This window comes from Lagopus leucura, unplaced genomic scaffold (genome assembly GCF_019238085.1).
Source record: "Lagopus leucura isolate 7727_CA_CO unplaced genomic scaffold, USGS_WTPT01 Super-Scaffold_100004, whole genome shotgun sequence".
NCBI lineage: Eukaryota > Metazoa > Chordata > Aves > Galliformes > Phasianidae > Lagopus > Lagopus leucura.
Window position 1 is genome coordinate 30583398 of NW_024962264.1, and position 27998 is coordinate 30611395.

At 39.9% G+C, this 27998-nt stretch overlaps 1 protein-coding gene across 5 annotated transcripts; it reads right to left on the reverse strand.

Moving 5' to 3' along the window:
* Positions 1-159: 159 nt before the first annotated feature.
* RASSF6 (Ras association domain family member 6) lies at positions 160-27998 on the reverse strand. Of its 5 annotated transcripts, none has more exons than XM_042871876.1 (11): positions 27733-27998; positions 16597-16686; positions 10106-10184; positions 8778-8929; positions 6768-6859; positions 6153-6337; positions 5625-5726; positions 4618-4669; positions 3488-3606; positions 3303-3400; positions 160-2504 (listed from the first exon to the last, which is right to left on the reverse strand). In XM_042871876.1, the coding sequence occupies exons 2-11, from the start codon at positions 16665-16667 to the stop codon at positions 2429-2431; spliced, it is 1026 nt and encodes a 341-aa protein (XP_042727810.1). In that variant the 5' UTR covers positions 16668-16686; positions 27733-27998; the 3' UTR covers positions 160-2428. The 5 variants fall into 5 exon arrangements, with proteins under 5 accessions (XP_042727810.1, XP_042727813.1, XP_042727809.1 ...); XM_042871879.1 differs by lacking the exon at positions 27733-27998 and adding an exon at positions 21013-21211 and having other exon boundaries at positions 3500-3606; XM_042871875.1 differs by lacking the exon at positions 27733-27998 and adding an exon at positions 21013-21211.

A 27998-nucleotide genomic window follows, 5' to 3' on the forward strand; every position in this document is an offset into this window, starting at 1 on the left:
TCTTAGGACTTGAATTTTTTTGTTCATCTTTGAATTTTTTCATTACTGCTACCTTGAGTTTGGAATAACACTTTGGAATAAAATCTTCCTCTGTTCTTGTCAGCATTTGTCAGAAACAGTTCATTTAAGCGACCGCAGTATTCACACAACTCACACCAGTGTAACAGAGCAGATTTATTTCACTAGTGCTTTAAATCCGGCAACCTACATTTGTATTTGTGCATTGTTAGTTTTCCAGTACCATTTAGTCCTAATTCAACAAGACAAGTGAATTCAACGGGATCCAAGTGTTTAATATCAGACGATGGCAAAAAATGACTCAATTTAGGAACACACAGGATTGGACAATCTGCTTTGCAAACACTTTTCCACATGCTCAGTGCACTGGCACTATCTTTCTTTCTAGTTTTTCAAATCTCAGACCAAAGAATTATGACTGTACCACGCTCCATTACTTTCATACTGCACATTCATACAACCACAAGCATTTACCAAGTGGAGCACAACAGAAATAGGCTACCTACACAAAAATACCTTAAATACATCTTTCTGGTTAAAACAATGAGAAGATGCAGCAAGGCAGCAGACAGCCCTACAGCACTTGCAGTTTTTTGAGTGCATGCTAGATTTTCTCCCTGCTCATAAGTTTGAGCTATCTGCATATTGTTCTGTGTTTCAGTTCTGATTTGCTCCTTAGAGTAATTTAGGCAGAACAAAGCAAGAAATACAATCCGATATGAGTCTGTTCCCATACTTTAGCATAGTTTCTAGTGTCTCAGTATGGCCAGCTGTTGCCAAAATATACCTGTCTGCAGCTGAACAAAAAATGACAGTGCTTGATTTGGTTCAAGCTGACAACATCTTGGCTTTGGACAAGAACAAGACATGACCATTGACTAACTACTTAAACTTCACTGAAATTTGACCTTACAAGCCCAACCTGTAATGTTTCATGGTGAGTTTCCTATCTCCTAAACACTTGGCCAATCAATGTATGAATGGTTCACCTGTGAAATTTCAGAGACATTTGCATGCATCAATGAACTGACATTGGCACACCCAAGGCAACTGTTACAAATGCCATGCATCTTGCTTGACTACCGAATTGTTTTTATTTCTCCCCTCTGCGCTCCCATGCCCACAATAATTTCCTCTGTAAGATTATAATAGATTGCACATTAAAATAAGCACCTGCCCCAAGCAAAATAGTTTAATTAGCACAATGACTTCTCATTTTTTAGTTACCATTCAAGTAGTGTCACCTCACAGGGAGTACAGCTTTTCACACTTGATTTATTCCACGTGATTTCTAGATATCATTTTCTGTAACCAATTCCCTCCCTCTCAGCACATACATCCTGTTATGTGCAGAAGCCAAACACACTGCTGGTAGAAAACACAGACATCACATTAAAAAGAAGGTACTTCAGGAGGGCGCTTAATTGTGCACATTTTATTTACATCTCTACAATTTGAATTTTACTATTCAGCACGATTGAACCACATAGGATCTGATAGAGGAATGCTGTACACTGTGCAACTGTCAGACTGTCCAAAAACTGCATCTGCAGAAGGATGCCAACCCCATCCTGTAAGAGTTTTGATGTCAGCCTCTCACTAAACACTTTTCCTTTCCTTCTTCAAATAGGAAACAGAGAAAGTAACATGGAATAATACGTCTCAATGAAAACATGGGATGCCTTCTAGCACCCAGTCAAGCAAATGCCACAATACTTTGTGAGGATTCTTTGCAGCTTAAAATAAGTGTCAGAGATACTTTTGCTCATACAGTTAAGAGCTGAGTAGCCATGAAGATGGTGGACTTTGAATTTATATTCTTCAAACTTTGACTCAAAGGTTATATGAGTTACTTACCTACCAATTGGAAGCCACTAGGCTTTCAGGTCTCTCTTATGTAGGTATTTTTGTAAGCTATGTGAAATGCCTAACTGCAATCTTAGATACATAAATACCTTTTGCCACTTAACTCTACAGAAAAGCTTCCTCCTAATAAAATCTATCATTTTTTCTAACAGAAGGAAAGTCATATACTTTCTTTTCTTATTTTTGGCACGATTAGCACACTGGTTATTGCAACATTTTCCTGTATACCAGACTCTTGGTAATGGTTTGGAAATTAGAAGATTTTAAAGCCTTTGCTTTTCAGAACAGGACTTTTCCCAATCTGAAGTTTCAAGTTAGATTCAGACTTTGTCTTTTGGATGATTTAGTCCATCTTCTTAGGTGGTCCCCAACTTGCATTCCAGAGCCATAGTGGAGTGTGTACAGTTTCAGTTGCATAATTGTCAAAAGAAGCACTTTGCACACCTTTGTGCTCTAAGTGCTCTTCAGTGATGGCACATTCAAGAAAACACAGACTTTCCTTTGCCAAAGGCAGTGGGTGGTAGTTGCAATATGCCAAATCACATCAAACAGTAGTCTCTGTTTTTTTAAAAGTTCGATTTTGAAGGTGCTGGCATATCACACGCTTCTCTTTAAGGTATCTGAGAGAGAGAAAGAGAGGGAAAGGAGAAGAGAGAAAGAGAAATAGTGTGTTTAATCACACAGAATCCTTTAGAAAACATTTTTAACCTGAACTTGAACATTCTAGTTGAATGGGTAAAAAAAGTTGCAGTGAAAGCCATTCTAACAGAAAATGGCAATAGCTTGTATTCATTTATTTTTTTTCCTCTGTTCCTGGCTATTTTTATTCAAAATGATTTGATGGACATTAGTTAGCAGATTCACAGCTAGTTTAGATTCACATTGGTTTTGACCTCATGGTTTCAGAGCCACTGGTGTGGCTTTAATCTCCAGCTGTTGTGAAAACTGAGCTACCATCAAAACCACTCATGCCATTTTTCAGAAATTAAGTTCTAAAGGATATTCTTCTGCATCTGGAGTTCTGCATCTGTCTAAATTGAATGCAGTGACACTTAAATAGTACCACAATATTTACTGCATTTACACATTCCAGGGAAATACACAGCAGCAAGTAGAAACTGAAGTACCAGTCTAAGGCTCACAAGACATCCAAATCACAACAGAAGTGACCCTGGGGCTCCCAGTTTTATGAAAAAACTCCAACCTTGTATAAGTGGTCTGGAATTTACTCTGGTATCTTCCACAGCAACAGCTCACTTAGGGATGCAGGATACAGAAACAATTGCAATTCCCACAAAGTTCAGTGTAAGCAGTAACTGCACCCTGATACATAAATGCATTAACCTACTGAGCCAAACTATAACTGTAAGAATTCTAATGGACTGAAAGTGATCCCCCCAGATTTCATTTCTATTTACTTTGCAATTGTCTGTTGAATCTCCTGTTCTTCTTCTTTGTTTATTCTGTGCAGAATTGATTCCAAAAAGGGGAGATGAAATTGAATATATTGAGCAACCTATCAAGAAAATGAAGAGAAATGCTCATTAGTGACTATGTTAACTGGGAAAAATACTGTTAACTGTTAGAATGATGATATACATACATCGCTGCTGACCTCTTCCACATCCCTGTCCATGAGAAAAAACTTGGCAACCTTCTCTGATGGCCCCTGCAGGAGTCTGTGCAGCAAGGGAATGTCTCCACTTCTCAGCTGCTTCTTTTCTGAGATTTAAAAGCAATGTGCTGATACATACAATATACAATAGTTCTTTTAAGTACTAGATGCATTTGGAAGTCTTGTTTCTTGGCAAAGTTTCTATCTTTGCCTGATGTGCAATTATTATGGATATAACAAGTCTCTAATGCATATTCTCAGGAAGATGTGGCACCTACATTTATACTACCATATGCCAGTGTTGCAAAAATGCAACACAAAGGAGTTGCAGTTTAGGTAATCAAGTACATGTTTAAGAGATTAGTTCTAGGCCTGACAATGCAGCTGTAACTCACTGAAACAAAATTCACTTCATAATTTTCAAACATCCTTTCAAACTCACATTTTGATATTTAAGGTACATTTCCCTTAGTTCTCCCATTCTCTCAAGTATTATTTTTAACAAAAAAAAATATATATATATATTTTCAAGAAGAAATAGAATCGCAATGCATTGCGAAAGTGGGCATTTTCTATTAAAACTGAATACTTTGAACTAGACATCTGGGGGATCCAAGACTATGTCTCAAAATTGTGAAGTCCAAATGAAGTGCGTTTAGTCTGGTTTTGACAGGTTAGCATTTCAAAGCTGAGCTGGGTATCTTCCAGCACTCCCTAAAACCTTTATATCCCCTTTTCCAATTAAAATATTCCATAATACTGCCACATGGAAACTGGCATCCCAAGACTGCCATGTGGTCATCCAGAACAGAAGTAACAGCAGAAGAGCATCTCAAGTAGATGTCAATTACAGGAAAAGCTGAGGCTTGTTTAATGGAAGCAGCCATACTCACAGCACTCAAAGCACCCAGAACACAATTATTCAGGTTTTCCTCTCCATCAGAGAGGCACACATATCTACGGGGTCCCAGAAAAGCAAAAATGCTGCACTGTGTTTCGGCAGTGTGTGCAAGGACAGATGCCTGTGATGAATGCTGTCACTCCAAGGTAAGCAGTCTCCCCCATGTACACAGAAGATAAATAGAAATGAAATGACCCCACAATGATATCTGGCTTACCTCCAGACACATGGATAATATAAAGTGCAAATTCATGGGGACTGTTTTCTATCTGTAAACACAAAACCAAAACACTATTCAGACTGACTGATATGTTTCCTGAGCATTTCATCAGCAGCAGATAAGCTACGTGCTTCTCAACTCAATGTTAAACCAAAACCCACTAACTAGGACTTTGTTAGAAGTTAGAAGACACTTTTTGTTTGGATAAGATTCAAAGCTGCGCTGCCATTACCTTTGTCCTTCTACTCCAGTGCCTTATGATTTCCAATACTACCATATTGCCTAAAGGAGCAACACACACCTTCTTAGACAAAAAAGTGATCTTACTGGAGTTTCCTTTCAGTATCCATAACTATCTCATAAAGTTTTCTTTTCAGATGATAATCGGATTTTCTAAGAATATTATCACTAACGCAGCAACCTGTGATCTCTTCCACTTCCCTGCACTACCAGGTTCAGAAAAAAAAAGGGACTGTTTCAAAAATTATTTTTCGATATATGTGTACAACTGTATAGAAGTCACACCGCACAGAACAGAGCACAAAGTGCAGTTTTTAAATTTGGCTTCCTGGATCTCTCTGTGTGCCTGGATCCAACAGTGTGCATACCAGGCACTCACACTAAGCAACGCTTCCTTTTTGCTTTCAGAAAAATACAATTACTAGGGCCTGTCACTAGGGGGAAGCACAGTCAAACATCCTTTCTCTGTGCTGAATAACGCTGAAGGTGAATTTCCCCTCCAGTGCACGAAGGCATAAAGAAGCCATCACTAGTTCTTCCTTCACTGCAAATTACATATCTTTTCTAGGCATATCTAGTCATTAAGCATTTGTAAAGTAAAAGCGCCACTTCTCTCACTTATGGCTTACTGTCATGTATATATGCTCTATTTCATGTATTATGATTTCAGTTATGTCCTGCTTTTCACACAGGACTGGTGGGACACTGGTCAAGTTAGCATTTCTAGAATGTAGTTGCACTGGCTTCTGTAAGCATGCAATTACCTTGAACTTTCGAAGCAATTGTTCTATTACTTCTCTTGTTCTCATATGGCTGTTAATTCTTATCTTGGTTTCTGATCCAGAAGCTGGAGTGAAAACTGATGTCTAAGAAACAAAAACAGCAACAAAAGGCTGTGAATATGAGGACTCCTGTACTCAAAAGTTGAGACTCAAACGAATCTAAACCGGTGCAGCTCTGGGATGAAGCGAACTGTCAAGTACATTGTCACTGTTGCTGTGAAGGTACATGGCGTGCTCAGGAGAAGGGAATGCATCCCCCCAGGAAGGAAGGACCACTGTGGATTCTTTGTAGCCCTGACCAAACCGCACTGTTGCTGTATGCACTTGAAACCTGCCTCCCTGGGGCTGGAGGCCAAGGCCCAAGGACGCAGGAATAGCCATATAGGGGGGACCAAGTGGGGAATGTCCCCTCGGCTAAGGTGATGCAGGGTAAGTCCAGAAGCTCATGAGAGGTTTTATTCTGCTCCAGTACCCAAACCTCAGGTGAAGAAAAACTGACTACATCCATACCTCATAGTTGTAGAAGTGGCCATTGATAGAAAATCTGTGAGTTTCTACTTCTGTTCTAGCAATCATGGGGAATTTGGTCCTCTTCCTTACAGCTGCAGCACTGCTGACCGCCCTGGGCAGAGTAGCACAGTCATGTTCCTGCTCGCTCTTGGACTTCAGTGTGTTGCTTTCGTAATATGAATAACCTAGACAGAATGAAACTGCATCAGCATATTGTACAGCTGCACCTTGCTCCTTGCCAATACCAACACAGTAAGAAGGTTCATGGTGGAGGGATTTCTTTTGTTTTACATTTCTGGGAGAGAGTTGGGCATGGGCACACAATGAAGAGCAGTAGGCTGCTTGCAGTGGCCACAGGCAACAATTGCCACTTTTTCTACTTCTTGGGAATGTTTTTTTTTTTTTGGTAAAAACCACAGCCACAGTACACATGATTTGAAAATTTATCAGTACAGCCATATTTTTACCAACCAGTCATATGTCATTATTTCAGCAACATACAAAAAATGGTAAATAGACTGAGGAAAAATTACCTTTACTGAGATCTAATATGCAAAATTATTTCTGCAGTCACAGAACAAAGATCTTAGTGAACACAAGAGCACAGACACTAACTTTTCTCAGAGTTCAGCTTCTCTTCAGTAGATTTCAATGTCTCTCCGCTAATATGATGCAGATCATCAAATTCTCCCCATCGTGTCATTCCCCTGAAATAACAAACCTACATTAACTTAGTAAATTTAATTTATCTTGTATCCAAGCTTCAGATAACACATTCCTATCCCTGTTCAAAACTTTATGGAACACGATTACAGCCTTCAATGTGGCATGCAAAGCGAGTCATTTTAGTTCATGTCATAATCAAATTTCTGTTCATTAAAAAAAAAAAAAAAATGGTGCAATTAGTGATCCCAAACATAACAAAATCCTATTTAGAGCCTGTTGAAAGTTGAAAATGACAGCCCTTAAGTTATTTGCAGTAATTCTTTGCATATTTCATAGCAATGTTGCAGATCGACCACAGGTAGGATGATGTGCAGACACACAGGAAAAAAAAAATACTTGGACATTTAAATAGTCACAGGGCATGTCATTTCTGGAGTATGAAATATTGTAGAGCTTTCCAAACCAGTTCTGTAGGACAGCAGGGATTTCAAGCCATCTCTTGAGAAGAATGCCTGTTCCAAAGATTAACTTTTTCTATGTCTTTATTTCCATAATTCATTGAATAGTCTCTAGCAAAACATCTCTGGCCAGTTAACTGCTCTCACCAAGAATAATCTAGTTTGTAGGAAAATAGTTAAAAGAAGAAGTATTTCCTATAACTAGTCAAAACAATATTCAACTAATTCCAATGAGCACGCCAAACAACTATCTCAGTTTTGTTCCATGCATTTAAAAAGTTCAATTAAGATCAAACAATCAAGCTGTTCTGCATGCCTTAAAGCATGTCAGGGCAGTTTCACATTTCTGTGATCATGAATTAATATTTACTTTAAGATTCGCATCTGCTACCAGTCATACACTCTTGAAAGAATAAAAGGCAAAGAGAAATTTAACTGCTTGACTGGACTGTATCATACAGGACAAATGTAACCGATATCAAGAGACCTACTAAAGGTAAACAAAGAGAACCAGGTTTGCCTCAGACTCGAGTTCATAGCTGCTTACTCCCTGCGAGGTTTCCCACTAATTCCAAGAGCAAGAAGATGACTGTTCCTGGTTTTACTGGAGCTAAGCAGCTGCAATTATGACAGAATTAAACCCACAATTCGAACACATACCTCGTGCAATCTAAGACAACAAATTATTAAGAAAAGGAGCTCTTAAGTACAGAATTTACCAGGGAATCATTCAGGGTAAATATTGGCTCAGCCTCCATATTGCACATTACTCAGCTTCTGCTTGTCAGATGTAATTCCAAATTCACCAGTCAAGGCTTGGGAAAAAGTATTAAAAACAGAAAAAGGAAATGTTCTAAGCACTTACACCATTTATTTATTTAAAGATCTGGGAAATCTAGCAGGATTCAGATCAACATAGAACACTCATAGGCAGCTGTCTGAAGGAACAGCTCATTTGTTTACATCTCTAATGTTTTTTAACATCAGATTTTGCATGGACTAAATATTCATTTCCTGGCTTTAACTTTGCCCTGAGAAGCAATGGCGTCATGCCTGAAACATCTGAGAAAGTAACCTAGCACAGACAATAATTTAGTATTAATCCACCAGCTTTCTGCTTCATGGTATAGAATGTGTACCACTAGGCATTTTTTTCAGGTGCTGCATGTTACTGGATTCTTATTTTTAAAAACATTTTGTGTACATAAATTTCTCAGTGCTTGCATGTGAACAATCAATATAGACAAGAGCAGCTTCCTCCTTCACCTTCTTGACAATTCTCAAGCAGAAAGCCAGAACAAGATGCATCTTTCTGCCCAACAGAGGTGAAAGATCAGTTCATTTACACCTGGTGAAGAGCATCGCTGCACAGTCAACCTGATGTTGCAGCCTTTGGGAAATCCAGGATATGCAACTATATCCCAGATAAGCCATAGCCTTTGAGGCCACCTTCATGAGCTGCCTCAAAACATCAGCTATCCCCCCCTTCTTAATATGTTACCTTTTACTGGGGAACAAGCCCACATTCTCTGTTGACTTCAGTGTTACAAAAGAGGGTATCTGCTTCTCATCTTGAATTTTTAAGCGGATAGGATGTCGAACTCCCCAAAATATTGATAAGATTCCTTCAATAAATGGTTTACTTCCTTCTCGCTGTTGGGGGGAAAAAAGAATAAAAAAGGAGCACTGCATCATAGTACAGCCATAGAAATTCCCTTCAGTTAAACGGGAATACTGTTGTGTTATGCTGACACAGACCTGGAAACAGGTCACAAAGAGAGGCTGTGAAATCTCTGTCCTTAGAGATTTCTAAAACTCAGCTCACTAAAGCTAAAGCTGACCTGACCTAGTGTCAGCATTACTCTGAACAGGAGGCTGGATTAGATAATTCTTCCAGAGGCTCTTTCCAACCAACATTTCCACAATCATAGGCAATTAGAAATCAAATCTTATTTGTTCTGCTTGGGTGAGTAGTTCTTTTGGAACAAAGGGGTAGAATAATTGCTGTTAAAGAAGAAAGACAACATTAATGAAGTCATCCTCACTGAGGTAGGGCAATGCAACAGTGTTATTGATGCCCATTCCTGCTGACAACAAATTTGGTCACTAGGTCTCTGAGTAGAATGAACTGTGACAGACAGTTGAATACTTCCAATTTTCAGACAATATTTGCCCAGAATTTCTCTAAAAGTCCTTCTGGTTCTAATGCAAGTCAAACAGAAACATCTTGTGATGCTGAAGGATATTTAGACTGCTAAGCCAGGGACTGTAGTATCAGAGGCATGACTCATACTTTCATCAGTCCTTCAGCTACACAGACACTTCTGGTCTCCACAGAAGGACATTCCTGGGGCTATTGTTGCATTCTCTGTGCTGAAGGTTCACTTTTGAGGAGAGATAGATAATCTGCAAATCAACTCAAGTGATGGCAGCCCGGCCATTACAAACTGCCTGTTCCAGCTGAAGGGGTAGGGGAGGAGCTGCATGTTGCAGAAAGCTTTGCAGTTCAGCTACCTCCCAGCTAATGAGCTGAGACTTGAGAGGTCGACCCAAAGAATGATTTTCTGTGACTGGGATTGCAAGGAAATCTCACTCAATGATCTCAAATTCCCACTTGTCTGAACTTACCTTTTTCACCTCTCTTCTCACATACTCTTGACTCAGCATTTACTGAGGTGTTTTGATTATAGTGATATATTTCATCTAACATAATAAGGCACAAGGTGTATCCTACATTGTTCAGTCTAACTATGTTAAGCACCAGCACCCATCAGTACTCTTCCAACTATTACTTTATACTTTTTGTATCATTTTCACACAGATCCTTACCTGATCATATGACAACTGCAGATTTTCTTGATCAGAATAGTAAGAGTTATAGACCTTCAGAAGAGAATGGAGCTGCTCTCTAGGATAAAAGACCACAATAAAATTAATCATATTTAAACATCTCTACTACTGTAAAATCTAGGGCTTATGTGGCAGAGTAATGCGCTTTTTTTTTTTTTTTTCCCTTCAATCTTTGTTACCCACTGAACATTTGAATAGGTTTGTTAATTATTAAGTCTTTCAGGAGTAAAATTTTGTCAGGATACTGGGTTGCCCATAAGTTACTTTTTTAAAGACCTGATATACAGAGGAAATGAATTAGTTGGTCTTAGGTGACATTAATAGCACTGCCCTAGAATAACTGGTACTTCGAACTCCTGCTAGAGTGAGGGGGAAGCAAACAGGAACAATGCTCCCATGCAAAATGTTGCAGAAGATTTTAGTTAGGTTACAATTTGTTTTCTCTATGTGATAGTTTTCAATTCATTTTTGTTTTTACATTTATTCTTCATCAAAGCGACTACAAAGACAAAATAATTCAGTTTCCTTCTGCTTGCAACATGACAGCTTTAAGTCTTTACTGAGAGGAGAATGGATAGATATGAAGAAAACATCTGCCTACAAGCCAGAGTTATAACCAAGCCCATTGTATCAGATTCCAAACAAAACTGCTCTACAGTTTAAAGAAGCACAGCATAACCTTCTACTGTGAAAACGCTTCACAGAGCAAATACCAAGCAGTCTATGGGCACACACATTGTGCTTCTACAACATCCCAGCTAGATCACACATCTAACAGCTGTAGTGCTACCAAAACCCACAGTGCTGACACTGCAGCTCACATGGGCCTTGCAGATAGGGAAGAAGCAATAAATACTGTGCTGCACAAATATGAAATGGTGAGTGCTCAGGCACCAGCTCTCTGCAAAAGAGACTTCTGGTCACTGTTCTGTACCAGCAGACAGCGCCGTGCTGTACCACACAAGAAGGTACCCAGGGGAGCACCCTCCTCAGAGCCAGTCTGCTTGAATTACAAGCTGAAGGCTGAGTTTGGTTAAAGTGCTCTGCTTTTTAGTATTGCTTCTGAAGAACAACATACACCACACTGACAGAGCCCAAAGGAGAGCGGAGGAAGCGAGAAGTGCTGTGAGCCATGAAGGAAAAAAGCAAGTCACAGCTCAAGCTAGAAAAGCCTGAACAGAAAACCAGGTGACGAATATTTTCAGTATCAAGAAACATTCTTCTCAGATCAGTTAAACAACAAAGGTTATTTAAACTACAATTCAAGAAGGTAATTTCTACCTGCATGTATAAAAAAATGCAGGTAGAATGGCCAGAGATGCATGAGTTCTGCCTCACTGATGGCGATTAAGAATTAACTGAGATGACTAACAGTCAAGATTGTCTCATGGTCTGACATGCAGTGGTGAGTGAAAACACCAAGCTTACTTACAAATAACATCTATTTTTCTGTACTGTCTAGTATAAAATACCATAACAGAAGTTCTAAAACAAATTAAAGCTTATCTCACAGCAAAGTTACACAGAGACTTAAAGAAATCATCCAAGACCCAGAAGCACTACTAGAGATTCTACACCAATTTCAAGCATAAATAGAAAAACTACGAAAACTGACTCACAGCAGCATCACTGAATCAAATAACACATAGCAACCATGCACAGTAGAAATTAAGTTTTATATACTGCAAAAGCCATTGAGTTCACCAAGAAGATTTCAGATGTAGCAGCATTCTGAATGAGACCATATGCAAAGTATTAAACACTTCTATAAGACATACATTTAGAGATGGAATTAAGAACATAATATTAGGGAATCGGAAACACTGAATGAAGCTTTTTGGGAGAATTTTTCCATGTTTGTTTTCCTGTATCAGTCACAATACACCCACACCCTAGAATACACAAGGCCACTATCACTGGTGACAGTGGCACCTTTATTAGAGATGATGAGCTGAAGAGCAACCTCCCCTAGAAGTATGACCAGCCCATCAGCCATTGCAAAGCAGTTAGGAAGGAGATTTTCAGGGATGAAATGAACACTATTTCATAGTATCTCTTTGCTGTCCAGTCTCCATGACTGCTCTAAACAGATACCTTGCAGTCTTATGTCTGCCCCTTCTTTCCATTTCTATGTATCCAGAGCGTTTGGGCAAAGGCATTTCTGAATGACACTAACTGAACTTGGTAGTGCCCTGCTGCTTGGTGATCTTTGTCCCTCTCTGTGAGAGGGAGCAAGAAGGGTGAAGAGAAGCAGGGCTTTTATTCAGTAGCTAACACTAGGGCAAGGTCTGTACTGCTGAACTCAAACTGCATTCCCCTCTAGGGCTCTGGATGTAAATTATTTACTTCATTAACTTGCTGCAGTTCCCAAAATATATTTTGAGTGGCTTTATCAAGCCTGTTGGGCTCTAAAACCACATTTTCAGCATCCGCCTTAAGTCACTTTGATCTTAAATCCTGGAAATACAGATGTTGAAAGCCCTTTTTCCTCTCACTGTGTTGGAGTAACTCATTCTTGGTTCTGAGTCTTCTGAGCTATGAGGGATTATATTCAGGTCATTCCACCAAAAGTGAAAGTAATAACAGACTTAGATACGAATCAGGCACATGAAAAACACTCATCACACTGGCTAAAGGGAAGCAAGATTAAGCATGTCTTGGCCTCAGACAGGCAAAATCCAGATGCAAAACAAGATTAAGGTGCAAGTAAGAGATCCACATTTTTGATTGACATATGTTGTGATAGACCTGCTGATCTTGCCTTTAAGACACTGAATACTTAAGCCTTCTTTGCTTCACAACCTAATATCTCAAGCAATCATTCCACTGGCAGCTGTTACCTTGTGGGCTTTTGGAAGGTTGAAAGCTGTGGAGGACAGTTCCCTGAGAACAATTTAAGAATACTTAAGGACTTGTGTCTTCCTGTGAGGCCTGTCTTTTAGGCCATGGTGGTTGCAAAGGCAATTGAAATCACAGGCTAAAAGCAAAGTGATTTAGTAAGGGTTGTAAAATGATAGAATTTTATGAGTTGGAAGGGTTCTTTAAAGTTCATCTTGGTCCAACTCCTCTGCAGTGAATAGAAACATCTATGGATACACCAGGTAGCTCAGAGCTCTGTCCAGCCTGACCTTGAATGTCTCCAGGGATGGGCCACCAACCACCTCTCTGGGCAACCTGCTCAGTGCCTCACCACCCTGATTATAAAAAGTTTTCTTACAGCTGTCTAAACCTCCCCTCTCTTAATTTGAAAGCATTTCCCCTTGTCCTACCACAACAGACCCTGCTTAAGAGTCTGTCTCCTTCCTTCTTACAGACATGCTTTAGATAATGAAAGGCTGCTCTCAGGTCTTCCTAGAGTCTTCTCTTCTCCAGGCTGAACAGACCCAGTTCTCTCAGCCTGCCCTTGTAGGGGAGGCATTCCATCCCTTGGATCATTTCTGTGCCCTCTTCTGGGCCCAAACTAACAGGTCTGTATTTCTCCTGTACTGAGGACTCCAAAATATGGACATAGCACTCCAGGTGAGGTCTCATCAGTGCAGAGTAGAGGGGAGGATCACCTCCCTTGACCTGCTGGCCATGCTTCTTTTGATGCAGTCCCACATACGGCTTTCCGGGCTGTGAGGGCACATTGGTTGCTCACATCCATCTTACCAAACTTCTTTTAGTCCAAAAAAGGATTAACACATGCACTAGCCTACTAGCTCCAGACTGAGTCCGCCTAGCACACCTTGGCTGAGAGGACTCCAAGACTGCCCTAACAAAGAGGCAGATAGAATCACTTGGAAAAGACCTTAAAGATCATCAAGTCCAACCCTAACCTAACCATCCTACCCTAACAACCTTCCACTAAATCATGTCCCTGAGCACCACATCCAAATGGTTTTTAAACACATCCAGAAATGGTGACTCAACCACCTCTCTGGGGAGCCTGTTGCAGCACTTAACAACCCTGCCTGTAAAGAAGTTTTTCTTGGTATCCAACCTAAAACTCCCCTGAAGCTCTTGAGGCCATTTCCCCACATCCTGTCACCTGCGAGAAGAGACCATGCTCTCACTGTAAGCACCTTTCAGATACTGGAAGAGAACAATCAGGTCTCCCCTCAGACTCCTCTTCCCCAGACTAAACAGCCCCAATTCCTTCAGTCTCTCCTCATAGGGCATATTCTCCAAGCCTTGTTGCCATTGGACCTGCTCCAGCACCTCAATGTCCTTTCTGCACTGAGATACCCAAACTGAACACAGTACTCAAGCTGGGGCCTCACCAATGCTGAGTACAGGGACAGGATTACTTTGCTACTCCTGCTCACCACACCATTCCTGATACAAGCCAGGATGTCATTGGCCTTCTTGGCCACCTTGGAAAACCACTGGCTCACATTCAGCCGACTGCCTAACATTATAACATGGTCCTGTTCCATCAGGCAGCTTTCCAGCCACTTCTCTCCAAGCCTGTAGGGCTGCATGGTATTGTTGTTAGAGTCTCCTCGCAGTTCTGCTGCCAGTAAAGTCAGCAACTCCATGGCATTGCCATGGTGTCCCTTATAGTGTGCCTTTGTGATGACAGTCAAACACAGCAATTAATTAAAGCCAGCACTAAGTAACTGGAAGAACTATGTAGTGACAAATCAAGAAGAGGTTAACATACAGTGCACTTTTACTAGTTTCTTCAGTAATGAAGGCAGGATACAAGGGAGCAGTTAGGTCAAGCGCCCTCATGGAAAACCACGAAGAGCACACTGTATGTTCACTAATCCTGTAAGGTTTGCTTGTATCCTCCTCTCACCTGAGACCTATGCATTTACCCATAGATTTTTATAGCAGTTATGCTTAAAGACATTATGATTTTTTTTTCAGCCAGGTAAATGCAAATTCCATTCTGCAATCCCCAAGAATCAAACTTGGCACATCAGCAGAATTTGCATGGTATGACTGGAAGAAGAGCTGCATAACTGCCAATTCAAGGTGCAGAAGGAGGACAATAGCCTGCAAATTCCGTTGGAAGCAAGTCTGAATGCACATTAAATCTACTAGTGAATCCTGAAACACTTTCTTCCCACAGCCCAAGGCAAGGAAACTTGAACAGTAGTTGTAACCATGACTAACACAGAAGGGTGTTGACCTGGTTCATCTGGAACGTTTCACAGAATCACAGGGGTTGGAAAGGCCCCATGGAGATCATCTAGGCCAACCCCCTGCAAAATCCCTGGAGTAAGTTGTGCACAAAAATGTCCAGGCAGGTTTTGAATACCTCCAGAGAAGGAAAATCCACAGCCCTCTGAGTAGCCTTTTCCAGTGCTCAATCACCCTCACAGGAAAAGTTCTTCCTCATGTTTGCATAGAGCTTCCTGTGTACCAGTTCGTGTCCATCGCTCCTTGTTCTGTCGCTGGCCATCAGCAAAAAGAGCCTGGCCTCATTCACTTGACGCTCACCCATTAGAAATTTGTAAGCATTCATACGATTGCCTCTCAGTCTTCTCTTCCTGAGACTGAACAGTCCCATTTCCAATTTCCAAACATTTTTGTGTACCAACTGCATGAAAACTAACACAGACTAATTACCTCTGACAAAAAAGAACCAAAACATTATTTATTAAAAGCAGTAGCAGCATAAAGAGAGCAGCTGTTTAGGAAGAAAGGGAGGGATGCATCTACTGCCTTCATACTTTGGACAGAGCTCTAATGATCCTCCTTAAAAAGGGAGAAATCGACACCACTGTTTATAACCCATATTAAGGTTCCGATGTTAATACTTAGAGCAGCATCAGAAATTCTACCACAAGCTCCATCCTTGGGAACATTTAGCTAGCTTCTTCTTTGAAAGGAATGTCAGGAGGGATGGAAATGATATTGCATAAGCTGCCATATATTCCAGTTCTTGTGTTCTTGACAACATGGGGAAAAGCCATCCCCAAAAAAGGTGATGGAACCACACACTGGGGGACTCAGGCAATATTAGGAAAATCACTAACAAACATTCAACTGTAGAAAGGCATCTCATGTAAAACAGTTCATGTGTAGTTCCAAACCTATTCTAACTAAGTTAGAGAACTACTACTCACAACAGAACGAAGCTGACAGCCTAATACATCTTGTTCAGTAACAGAAACTTCACCATCAGGAGCTAGAAAACAAATTACGTGCTTCAAGCACATGGAAGTCATGTTAAACACTGGAATCCACACTCCATTTCAACAGTTTTTCAGGACAGAAGGGTCTTCTTTCCTAATTTTAAATGTTATTTCAGTAACCTGTAAAAGTGCTGTTCTAACTAATAAACAAAATTCACAGACCAAGAGGTTTTGTGCTTCAATTTTTGAAATCCAAATAAAAGACCTTTTTGTTCTATCAGTGCTTCATAGAAAGTAAGCTGTAGGAACTGCTGCTGCTACAGGACTCCTTTAGTGAATAAATATAGAGCAATGAGTAAAGCAAAGTTACTGTATTTTTAAATTCCGTTTTTAAAAATTTACCTGGTTATAAACTTCTCCTCATTAATGGCAACAGAAGGAAGATGCTGTGCTTTCATAGTCACTTTCTTCATTTATTCAGAAGAGATGAAACTAAACAAAAGGAAAAAAATGTTTTCACTAATTCTAATAAAACTCTGAATGGTAAGCACAGCAACAAAGCCTTAGTTTTGCAAAGCGAAAGCAAGTCAGACACTGAAGCTAAAGGCTAAACAAATCATACTTGAGCTACTTTGTGCATAGCCTTAATACCCAAATATTTTCCACCCCTAGGAAAAACGCCATAGGTCATTCTCACCAGGTATATCACAGTAGTTTAAATCCTAGGTCCAACACACGCCATTACTTTTTCCAGTAGTTTTAAGAATACTCCAGAACTCCATGACTATTACTCAGTAGACTGAAACCCATTTACTGCTAAGGATTCATTTACTAATTATGGATAGAGCATTGCCCAAGGTCACACAAAAAAAGTGACTCAGCAAATCACCCTTAACTAGGTTTGTGAGACCAGACAAGAGAAAAAGCATTGATCATAGGCAGAAACCTGCAGCACACAAAGAAACCACCTGAAGTATGAAGTATTAAAGCCAGAACAAGGCTATAATTAAAGTGATGTAGCAATACAATTTACAGATCTCCATGTACTGATTTCAGCACACTGTGCAGGCAAAAAGCCAGACTCACGATGCTCCAACAGTGCATTCTTCAATAACATAATTATGGAGTCTTGGCTGCTTTCTTTCACCCTCAGGTATTAGAATAAAAGGTAAACTGAGGAAAGTAACAGAAAATCAGGATTGACAACTGATAAGACACTAAAACAAAAATATCTTAGTCTCAGCCCAAGAAGTAGTAAAAAGGGGAAAAAAAAGGAATCACAATGCAAGAAGTACAATCTCCATAGACTGCATTAATTTCTACTTTAATTTCTCTCTAACTGAAGCATGGTGACAGAGGAATCTACCTATTATCACTCATCGTCCATTAGCACTTATGCCAGGAGAATGTCTCCAGCCTGATGTCAGATCCCAGAACCAGCCTTGTAAAAGATGTCTGAAAATCACTTTGTCTACCGTAAAGGCAAATAGCATCCAGGAAATCAAGTTAGAAAGGAAATTAAAGCTTGTAGAGATCATAACTAGCTAAGTAAAAGTGACTACTTTCTGAGCAAGTGATTCCACACTAGCAAGGTTCTTCTTTAAAGTTAGATGTCAAGGTCATCATAGTCTAAGATGCATGACTTGTAAAAACTTCTCTTTTGTCCTCATTTTTCCCCATTATCTTTCACCCACAGAACATACAGGAGAGGGTTGTCGTAAGTTATTACACAACCTCTGAAATCAAATGAGGTCGCTACTGAAATGAACTTTACATGAGCAGCAGGAGAAAGCATTCTATAAATCCACTGCGTCTTGGGTGACATCCAGGTGAAGGTGAAATTAATCCACTTACTGAAAGGGCCCAGGGATGAGTTTATATATAAGGAAGAGATTTCTGCACTCTAGTCTGATGTTGCTGTTTCTTGGCCTCTCAGATGAGTTTAGTAACCATCAGCCACACCTTGAAATCTGCTTTTATGCAATTTACTAATACCTCTAACTGAATCTGCTTCCCACTCTGAACTAATTTCAAAATAGTTTTGAAAGATGCAGAGGCGTTCACATACACTGGCACCTGAATACATGGGCATGCACTTGAGTGTCTTTCCGTGGGACATGAAAAAACTTGTGAAGAATAGCAGCGAGCTCAGGCACCGTTAGCCAGAGCAACCACCCCAGTGAGCTATGGCACTGCTTCTTGCTCAGTGCTGAAGACCTCCCAGTACAATTTGACTGTAAAGTGATTCATATGAATGAAAAAGTGACCTTAACAGACTGGAGTGATTTTTTTTTTTTTTTTTTTAAATACAAAAAGGAGATTACCAAAGAACCACCTGTTCTGCTAGGTAGTGACAGGCTCTTACTCAAGTATTTGCTTTAAAAATCTTAAGCATACCTTAAATCTGCTGGCTGCCCCAAAGCACTGACAGTGAGACCAAATGAGATCATTCAGTGACGGAAATAACCAACATCTCCCCTTTTCCTGTCTCACAGTCCAATGAGCTGTTAACTGCAGCTGGCAAAGATGCTTATTGCCTCCCCCAGTCAACCCCATCTAAGCAGCTCTGCTCACCAGCATCACACCACACACCTCTATCTGCCCACCCCAGAGCAGCATGAGGGATGGGGCAGCCCATGCCCGTGGGCTCCTCAACAGCTGAGCAAACTCGTGCGCTGCCATCCAATCCTTTCACAGAGCACGAGTTCCCTTTGGGATCTGCACGTGTCTGCAAGCTATATTTCTATAATTTGTTCTTTATGCATGCCAGTAGCAACATTTAAGTGAATAAATATCATTAGAGCATGATCAAAGTGTGTTAATTTTCCACCTTTCTCAACAATGTATAGCTATTGCTATACATGGCACCTATCCAATGATATCTCCTGAATAACTTCCCATCAGACATTGCCTCAGAGAGGCAAGATTTTGAAATCCGGACCTTGGAAGGACCAACCTAAGGCCTGACACCTAATGAAGAAGAAACTTAATTATTGGGAGAAGGCTGACTAAAACCTAAAATACATTTGTCAGGAAACAAAAGACAGAGAAGAAAAATAGGAGTAAATAAGAAATGGTGCAGATGCAAAATGAGAACCTCCAGAGGAAGACAACAGCTATTAGAGAAGTGCACAAAAATGGGAAAAAAAAAAAACTACTTCGCAGTCCCTGAGCTGTGAGAGGACCAATAGCCTCACGAGGGTACATGACCAACCTGACGAGAAAATAGATTTTCCTTTTTTATAATATTTATGTCTTAAAGGAAAAGTCAGAGTCTTTGGAGAGATAAGAGAACTAGTTTAATTTCATAACATGCCACAGTTTTAAAGTTCTTGGCTTTAGGAAAACAGCAAAAAGACAGGGATGGAGGAACAACAAAGGTAAGAGCAAAAGTCCTCATAGATTTTTATACCAGGATAAAAGGATGCAGCTGCAGGAGAGGGCACCTGATCCACATGTCCAGCTGAGCAGCAAAGCAGCATTTTAGTTCATATTTAATAGCCTATGGAAGATGCTGTGCGCAACAGACTAGACGTGCTTCTTGACACATTCATAGATTAAGATGGGGACTGCAGAGCAAGCAATGTGCTACGCAGAGCTCCTAACACTGCTGAGAAGAACTGGAAACACGAAAACCCCTAAGGATTTCTGTGTATTTTGAACCTGTACTTTCTAAAGCTATTCAAAAAAATATTGGAAGTCAGGATTGTGTGAGTGTTCTCATTTTCCTGTATAAAACCCACAAAGTCCAGCTATCTATTTATCACACAATCATATTTACTTGGCTATCAGCAAAACTTACATATAAAATTTTGTACAGCACAAGGAGCTTTGCACTGTAAGAATATCAGCAATGCAATAAACTCAGCACTCTGGTATTTAGGCCATTCTTGAACCGCTACCTATTTCTAAAAGAGTTATCATCTCTTCATATTCATAGGAAATCCAGTATCAGCAGAACATTGCTATATTGCTGATCAGTCTTTATCTAGTCATACACTTTAATTCTGTGAGTCTTTATATATATATACATACACACACACACATATATCATTCTTTTTTAAATTACACGTCCTCACCACCAAAGATCTAATTACAAGAAATTACTTATTTTGAAATAAGTTCGAATACTTGCATTTTTTCCCCACTAAATACAAGGTGATTTTGTTTGCCTTAAGTCTTCCAGTTTCTCTTACATTTCGTTCTAAAATTCACTATTACAGAACAGCACGCTGCACTACTCAAATATGCAAAACACTGCAACCCCTCCACTCGTGCAGCTCCAGACCAGCTTTGAGTACTGAAACCAAAAGCAAGCTGGTGTTAATCGGTGAACAAGGCCCCTCAGCACCCAGAGGCTCCCTCCCTTTGAACAGTGACTGCACAGCAGGGCTTCACCAAGTGTACTTCAAACATGACTCACCCATTGCTATGAAGTTCCTTTCTATTTCAGGTCACTCCAGAAAGATAGCCTCCGCTCCCCACACAGAGTAGCCAAGGTCACCGCACAGTCTTTAAAACCTTACTAGTGACTGAGCGACAGGCAGCATGGGATCTGCCTCCTTTATCACAAGGGACTAAGGCAAGTCGCCTTGAGATTTAGGAACTTTTTCCAAGAATTTCCAACTGACTGAACATTTCTTCTTCCCTCTGGCACCTTAATTACGTGAAAATAATCTGACTCAAGTTCTGGATGACTGCGAAGGACATTGCTTTCCCCTGACGCTGCAGGTCACGCAGCTAGCAGAACAGCTCCAGCTTTTATGTTTCACTTACCTGTGCACACGAGCAGAACAGAAGCAAAGGAGTACCACATACCTTGGAAGAAGCATGACAGCATGGCATGAGCTAACAGCTACCTCTGCTTCTCTACGGAACTCACTCACGGAGCTGCTAATTGCTGTTTTGCTCACCAACCTGGGAGTGCTGGAAAGCCAGGACACTCCCCACACCTCAGTGCATGTTGGGAGCATTCACCTTCCCACTTTCCTTCCTCCCCGCAGCTGAGGGAGTGCTCCCTGAGTCACGGCTGCACCTACGGGAGGCTCCGGTTAACACTTTAATCACTAACCCCATAACGAGAGGCAACCTGCTGGCGCTCAGTAATTATTTGCTGACAGAGCACACCCTGAAACATCCTGTGCTGAAAGCACTGCTAGGCTTTAAACTCTTCTCATGTTTGTTTTCTACTCCACTGGTTAATGTGGTTGTTCCTTCTCTGGATATACCCAAATCTCTAGTGTTTAGTGAAATAAAGAATGCATACAAACAGGTGATGTCTAAGTATAAATATATGGATTTATAACATTATGACAAAAAACTGTGACAACACATCTTGATCATTTCATCACAAACAGCTCTAAACTCAGCTCCTTGCTTACCCACTTAATATTCTTATGAATGTTATTCACTGGGCAAGAGAAAGCACCATTACTTAACTTAATGGCTAAACAGCTAATCACATAAGCAGATGTTTAAGCTGTAAAAAAAAAAAAAAAAAATCACACTTATCCAAACCTTCCAAGCTCCTGCTATTTGTCCATCCAGTTTTAACCATTTATTCACAGGATCAAGCTTAAGACTGAGACTCGTTGGGCCAAAGAGAGAAGAGTATGAGAAATACAGGACCTGAATTTGTCTGCATGCCAGTCCTAAGGCGCCATGATTAATATCAAGTTGCCTCTGGTTTATATCATCTCATGCCAAGGACTGGCAGACCCGTTAATATTTGCTTTCCACCCCTGTCATTACCCTCTGGTGTGCTCCTCTCAAGAGCTAGACAGATGTACATGCATCAGATACAACGTATCTGATATTTGAGATTACAGTCTACACTGCAGAGCTTCTAGTCCTACACCTCAAAAATACGTAAATACAGAATTTATTGGTCGGTATAATACTGAGAAGTCTCTCAAAACACACAAAGAAGTAAGCATGCAGGATTTTTGCTCAATTCACCACAGCATAGAAGCTCCACACTGTGGTGAACTTGGAGCTTCACATCAAGCTTCACCACTCCTGCAATGATTTAACACAAATTCATACAATTTCAATTTATTTAAATTGATTTTTCCTGTTGTACCTTCAGATACCTTCAGATACCTGAGCACTCTCCTGACAGATCTGGATTAAAGTAAAGAGAAAGCAGAGCCTACCTTCAAACTCCTAAACTAAGATAAAATCAAATCCATCCATATCTGACAGCTGGGCCACCCTGCGGGACACTGACACCATGAAGCTATTTGGTACCAGGAGGTATCCAAGTATTCTAAAATGTAAAGTGAAGTTAAACCCTTCAGTGTTCATGCTAACAACCAACATTTAAGGTGTTTGGTTGCTGCTGTTGTTTAGAGTGCATGGGTGTGTGTGTGGTGGGAATGGTTTTGTTTTGTTTTTTTTTTAAATTCAGGTGTTACAGATACCTTTACACTTACTAGTAAGACTTTGAAAACCCTATGTACTTACTAGTTAGATTCATGCAAACATCTCAAATTAAGATACCAAAGCAGTAAGAAAAATATTGTAATAATGGACAATAAACCTCACTTTCAGTTAAACCAGGTGGACTGATTTTTACAGTAGGGGAACATGGCTCAGGTTTGTTTCTCATTTTCATTATCACACTTGAACTACCTGTACCACTGACCCCGATATGATCTCATTAAGGTCACATGTAATTAACTGATAGGCACCTAGTGGAAGCTGATTGATGCAGTCTGGGAGTAAAAAATACGTAGGAAAAAAATGACTTTAGGACCACAAAGCAATGATTAATTTGCTGTAAATTACAGGAATAAATATTCCTATTCCTTTCATAGGATAATAAAATCTCACATGCAGAGTGAGTATTGTTACTCACCTTTCTTAGTAATTGTAGCTCATTTGCACTGGAAGTCTAAAAACATCACAACATACTTATGAAATGGTTAAATAAAAGGGTAAAAAGGGTTTTGCTTTTTTTTTTTTCCTGAACAGGCAGTGAATACTATGATCCTTGTGTCCTTAAAGGCTACAGTTGTTTTTGGCTTCTTATACTATTAATGCAAATTATTTTAGGTTAATAAATAATTGGAAGCTGAAGTCCAGTTGTTTAATAACCTGGCCTCAAATCATTAACTGACAGACATCTCCAACAGTAAAAGACAAGAGCCCCACAAAAAACAAAAAAAAAACAAAAAAAAAAAAACACACACACAATAAACAAAACAAAGGTTTCCACTTTTATAGTACACAGTCCCAGTAAAGAGATTGGCTCATACAGTCATGCTGTATTCTAATGGCAATGTTTTGCGAAACATAAGTGCACATAAGCTCACAAGAGATATTTTTCATTGTGAAGTAGGAAAAAAGTCCTCAATATTGTTTGCAAACAGCTGTTCATGGACAACTTCGGATCAGCATTTCCAAATGTGGAAATGGCTTCTTGGACCTTCTGAGGCAGAATTCTGAGTCTCAAATGACAGGATCTGAATTTCACAGTCAAATTCTTTGCTTTACATTATCGAAGTTGCCAGGAGGCATCATTAATAGCAACTAATGAGGGAATTCAGAACAACTGGGTTTACCCTGCAAAGGATTACCCATTCTTTAAGAAGACAGTCTTCTGTCAGTGAACTCAAGCATCAACAACAATATTTGTGTAGCATGGTGTTTCACAGACACAGCTGATAAGCATAGCCAGTAGAATTAAAAAATGATGATTAACAATTAGCTCCGATAGCTAAACATGCAAAACATACAGCCTTTACAAGGCAGTCCCTTGTGGACTGTAATTCCTCACACATACCACTTTGTGAGTTTCAAGCTCTTCAGAAAACAGCAGGAGCAGAACCTGCTGTTTATGGCAAGTTCATGTGCCAACAGCTATGGTATTTCACACAGCTGGAAGAACTGAGGTGTCACAGGCACTAACCTTTGCCTGAGTAGAAATCTGCCCACAAGCAGCACTGCCTTTAACCTCATAAGCAAACTGTTAGATGGGCAGCTCTTACTTAACAGACTGAACCAGCATTAATCATGCATCATAGCTTAGTGTTGACCATATGTCCCATTAAGTCATACTTTTGATATTCCAGACCTTCATAAAAACATACATGCATTTTCATTGCTTGGAGCTCATAAATATTGTTAAGGGCAGAACCAGAAAGAAACATCCTGCACAAAAAAGCTGCTATCACACCTAGCCAGCCTTCACAGCTCTTCTAAGCCCTTGCTCCTTGTTCTAAAGATTTTCAGACCAAAAAACCTCCTAGCATACTTTTTTCTTAACTCCATAAACAGGTCCTACATATTCTTTTACTTACACACACACACACACACACACACACACACTTAATTATTCTTCTTTAATGACTTCCTTCTAAAAGAAGCCTATTTCGTTCTTGTTTTAAAAATATTCTGATCACGCAGAATCATAGAATCATAGAATTGCTCAGGTTGAAAAAGATCTTAAAGATCATCAAGTCCAACCACAACCTAACCATACTACCCTAAATCTAACAGCCCTCTGCTAAATCATGTTCCTGAGCACCACATACAGATCTCTGGCAAATATCAGACCAGTACTCACAAGCAATTTTTTTTATGTATAAAATGGAAGATATATTTTTAAAAATATTCCTTCTTAGCAATTGAAACTGAATAATCCCTATGAAGAAAAACTTCCTAATGTTAAATGCTGGAGTTGGATCTGAGTGAAAGAGTATTCACGTAAACACCTTGTCATTGTTTATATATATGTTTAAGTGGTTAAAAATTTCTAGATATCACTGTGCTTATACTTGCTAACAGAAAATACTCTTTTTTCAGATAATACTCTGTATTGGAGCACCAAATGTAAACAACTTTAACAAAGGCTGACAACCTTGCTACCCAGCATTACTAGAACTTACAAACTGCAAGAAAATGGGAAGGATAAGGGAGGAGGACATTCCACTGAGACTGAGAATATAAACTAATCTTCATTAAAATTGTGTGATACAAAGCTATTTGTCATCTCCATATTTTACATGATGGTAACTTGATCAAATTTCTTGATGGTGCAGATTGATGAAACTCTGTCACTACTGAAGGAAAATAACCTCTTAATAAACATATAATCACTAGCAGACCTAGGAGACTGAACCACAAGTCACCTGGAAAAAGATCAGCTACTGTATTGTTTTCTCATGGCTAGGTACCCAGATAAGTGGTCCGAAGAGCACACTGACACTTCTTCTGCTTCATTAATCCAGCCTCTTTCCAGAAGAAAGTCAGATTTTCTTTAACAGCCATTACAAACCATAGCTTCTAGTGAACAGATGTGGTGGTGCAGCTTCCCAGATCACTCTGTGATCTCCAGATAAACTACCATTGTGGTTTGATCTTGCATCAAGTGTAGTAAGTTGGGATGACCAGATACTCCCTATTGGTGACAAGAATTCCTGCTCCTTGAGACACAGCTTGAGCTAAGGGGTACCAAAACAGTACAAGCTGGAGAGTATTAGAACAGCACAACTTGCGGAGAACGCTCCAGAACTCACCAAATTATTATCTTATCCAATAATTTCTTCATCTGCTTCTGGCCAGAGTAGAAAACTTTTTTACTAAAATCAATTATCTCAAGGTCCTATAAACAAGGGTCCTATGCAAAGAGCCCTTTGAGCTCCTGTGGTCCACAGTGGGCTGTGACTCTTGATCTCCCTCTGACTTGATACACCACTCAGGGTAGGCTTTTTGTTTGTTTGTTTGTTTGTTTGTTTTTTGTTTTTGTTTTGTTTTGTTTTGTTTTGTTTTGAGGTCAGTGTTAAAGAAAAAGAGGCCCTTCTGGGATAGATCCCATTGTTTGCTGAGTGCCGGTGAACAGGAAGGGAGTAATTTACCAAGGGAAAAGGTCCTTGTCTGTGCAATGAAGTTTAGGAATTTCTGCTTGAATTGCCCTTCATGTTCCAGGTCTATCTTGCCAATCTTGAACCATTAAATTGCTGTATTTGATTGCAGTACTTTCCATTAAATCATGGTGTTAAATTGGCTAATGATTAAGTGCTGATTAAGTGCTACTAAGAATTATACACTCAAAACTTGTTATTTACCAGCAAAATATTAATAAAACTTAAACTGCCACTAAAACTAGACTTGTACAGAATCAATCCTCAGCAACAGATGAAGACAAAGCACACTGAGCTTCAGATACCATTATGGTTGCCTTAAAGCTACCTATTAATTTCCACAGAAACTATAACAGATAAAAAGAGCATAACAGTAATATTTGATAGAGCAAATTCACAGCTACAAAACACTACTTTTCAACACAGACATCACCATTAACTGTGCTCTTTCACCAGTGATGAATAAGAGCCTGCAAGCCACTGGAAGTGACAGCTGTGCATGGCTGTCTAGGAAGTAGCTTGTCTTTTATGTTGCTGTCACCACTGCTGATGCACCACACACAGTCTCTCTGTGCTTAAATCAATTAGTGGGTCTCCCCTCAATATTGAACAAGCATCGATGAATGTCAAGGGATGCCACTGTTTCTGCATGGAGGAATTCAATGACACGCCTTTGCTCCATGCCACTTCTAAATCAGATGCCATTCTGTCAGACTGCCCCTCTGCTGCCACCTGTCACATGGCATCAAAATAAAACAGTATTTGCAGGACAGTTCTACCTCTACTGCCATACCACCAACATCCCCCTCTGACATTGTCAGACAGCATTATAAAATAGGAGGCATTAATTTTTGAGCAGCCCTTGTATGTAGCTTTTAGAGTAATGAAAGCATCAAGGTTGAAAAAGAATAGCATGAGAAATAGCATTCATGAGTTTTTGTTATGCAGTTATGAAGTGAAGAATCAGAGGCAAGGGGGCATGGAAGGAATGCATAGCAATTGCAGCCCGCTTCTGTCTGAGCTGCCCACTCGCCTTTGCTCAATACGGCTGTGCCATGCAGACATTTTTCACATTGTGTCTTGGTGTCCCTGCACAGCAGACACTTCTTCATTGTATGCTGCCAAGCACAACTAACTTGAGTGATACATCAAGCTGCTGGGAAGCTTGCAGAGAAACTGTGAAATCTGAGACTTGAAAACTTTCATTTCTATACTGAATATTGACTAGGTAAGCAAGTAACACCCTGAAGTACACAAAAGAATTTTTGTACTGTTTGTACTGCATTAAATATCTAAACGGACAGTAGGAAATGATCTGTAGCACTTAGGTGTTATTTTGCTTTTTAAAATATCACATGAACATGGATAGCACTATGAAGAGGAAAGTACAAAGCAGAACAGATGGGATTGACTGTGTGATGTTCTGCCTTGTGTGGTGGTCTAAGGAGACTTCTTCGGTTTTCTCTAAGTCTTTCCTCTGACAAAAAGACATTTCTTAGCTCTATTTGCTCTTCTTTCTTAAAATCACCTACTAGACACTGTAACTGCTTGTTCCAAATCCCTTCTATCCTTGCATAATGCTGCTTTTCTATTACAATACCAAATAACCCTTTCAGGAGGAGTTCAGCTATCTAGCACCCGTTACAAAAAGTAAATACAGTCACACACTTACTGTGTCATCTCATATTCTTCTCTCTGTGTTTGACCTTGTAGATCACATTTTTTCTTTTCATTCAGCTATCCAAGACTCAAACTCTTCTGAGCAGGGTCCTAGAGCACAGTGAATGCTGCTTGCTATGGGTGGCAGCTATGTGCCAGCTCTGTGGCAGAGGCGGTAGCATTTCAGTGGTGTTGCATGGCACAGAATGTCTTGAAATCTGAAGTGATAAATCTTCTCTTGGTGCTTGGTTAACACATTCACAAACGATGCTAGGTTTC

Bases quoted from the DNA above. Each gene is read 5' to 3' on its own strand.
- RASSF6 (XM_042871876.1), bottom strand. From the start codon at position 16,667: ATGAAGAAAGTGACTATGAAAGCACAGCATCTTCCTTCTGTTGCCATT. The intron at 6,338-6,767 runs GTTAGTGTCTGT...CATTCTGTCTAG, and splicing joins GAAGCTGAACTCTGAGAAAA to GTTATTCATATTACGAAAGC. The intron at 3,607-4,617 runs GTAAGCCAGATA...TTTAAATCTCAG, and splicing joins TATTATCCATGTGTCTGGAG to AAAAGAAGCAGCTGAGAAGT.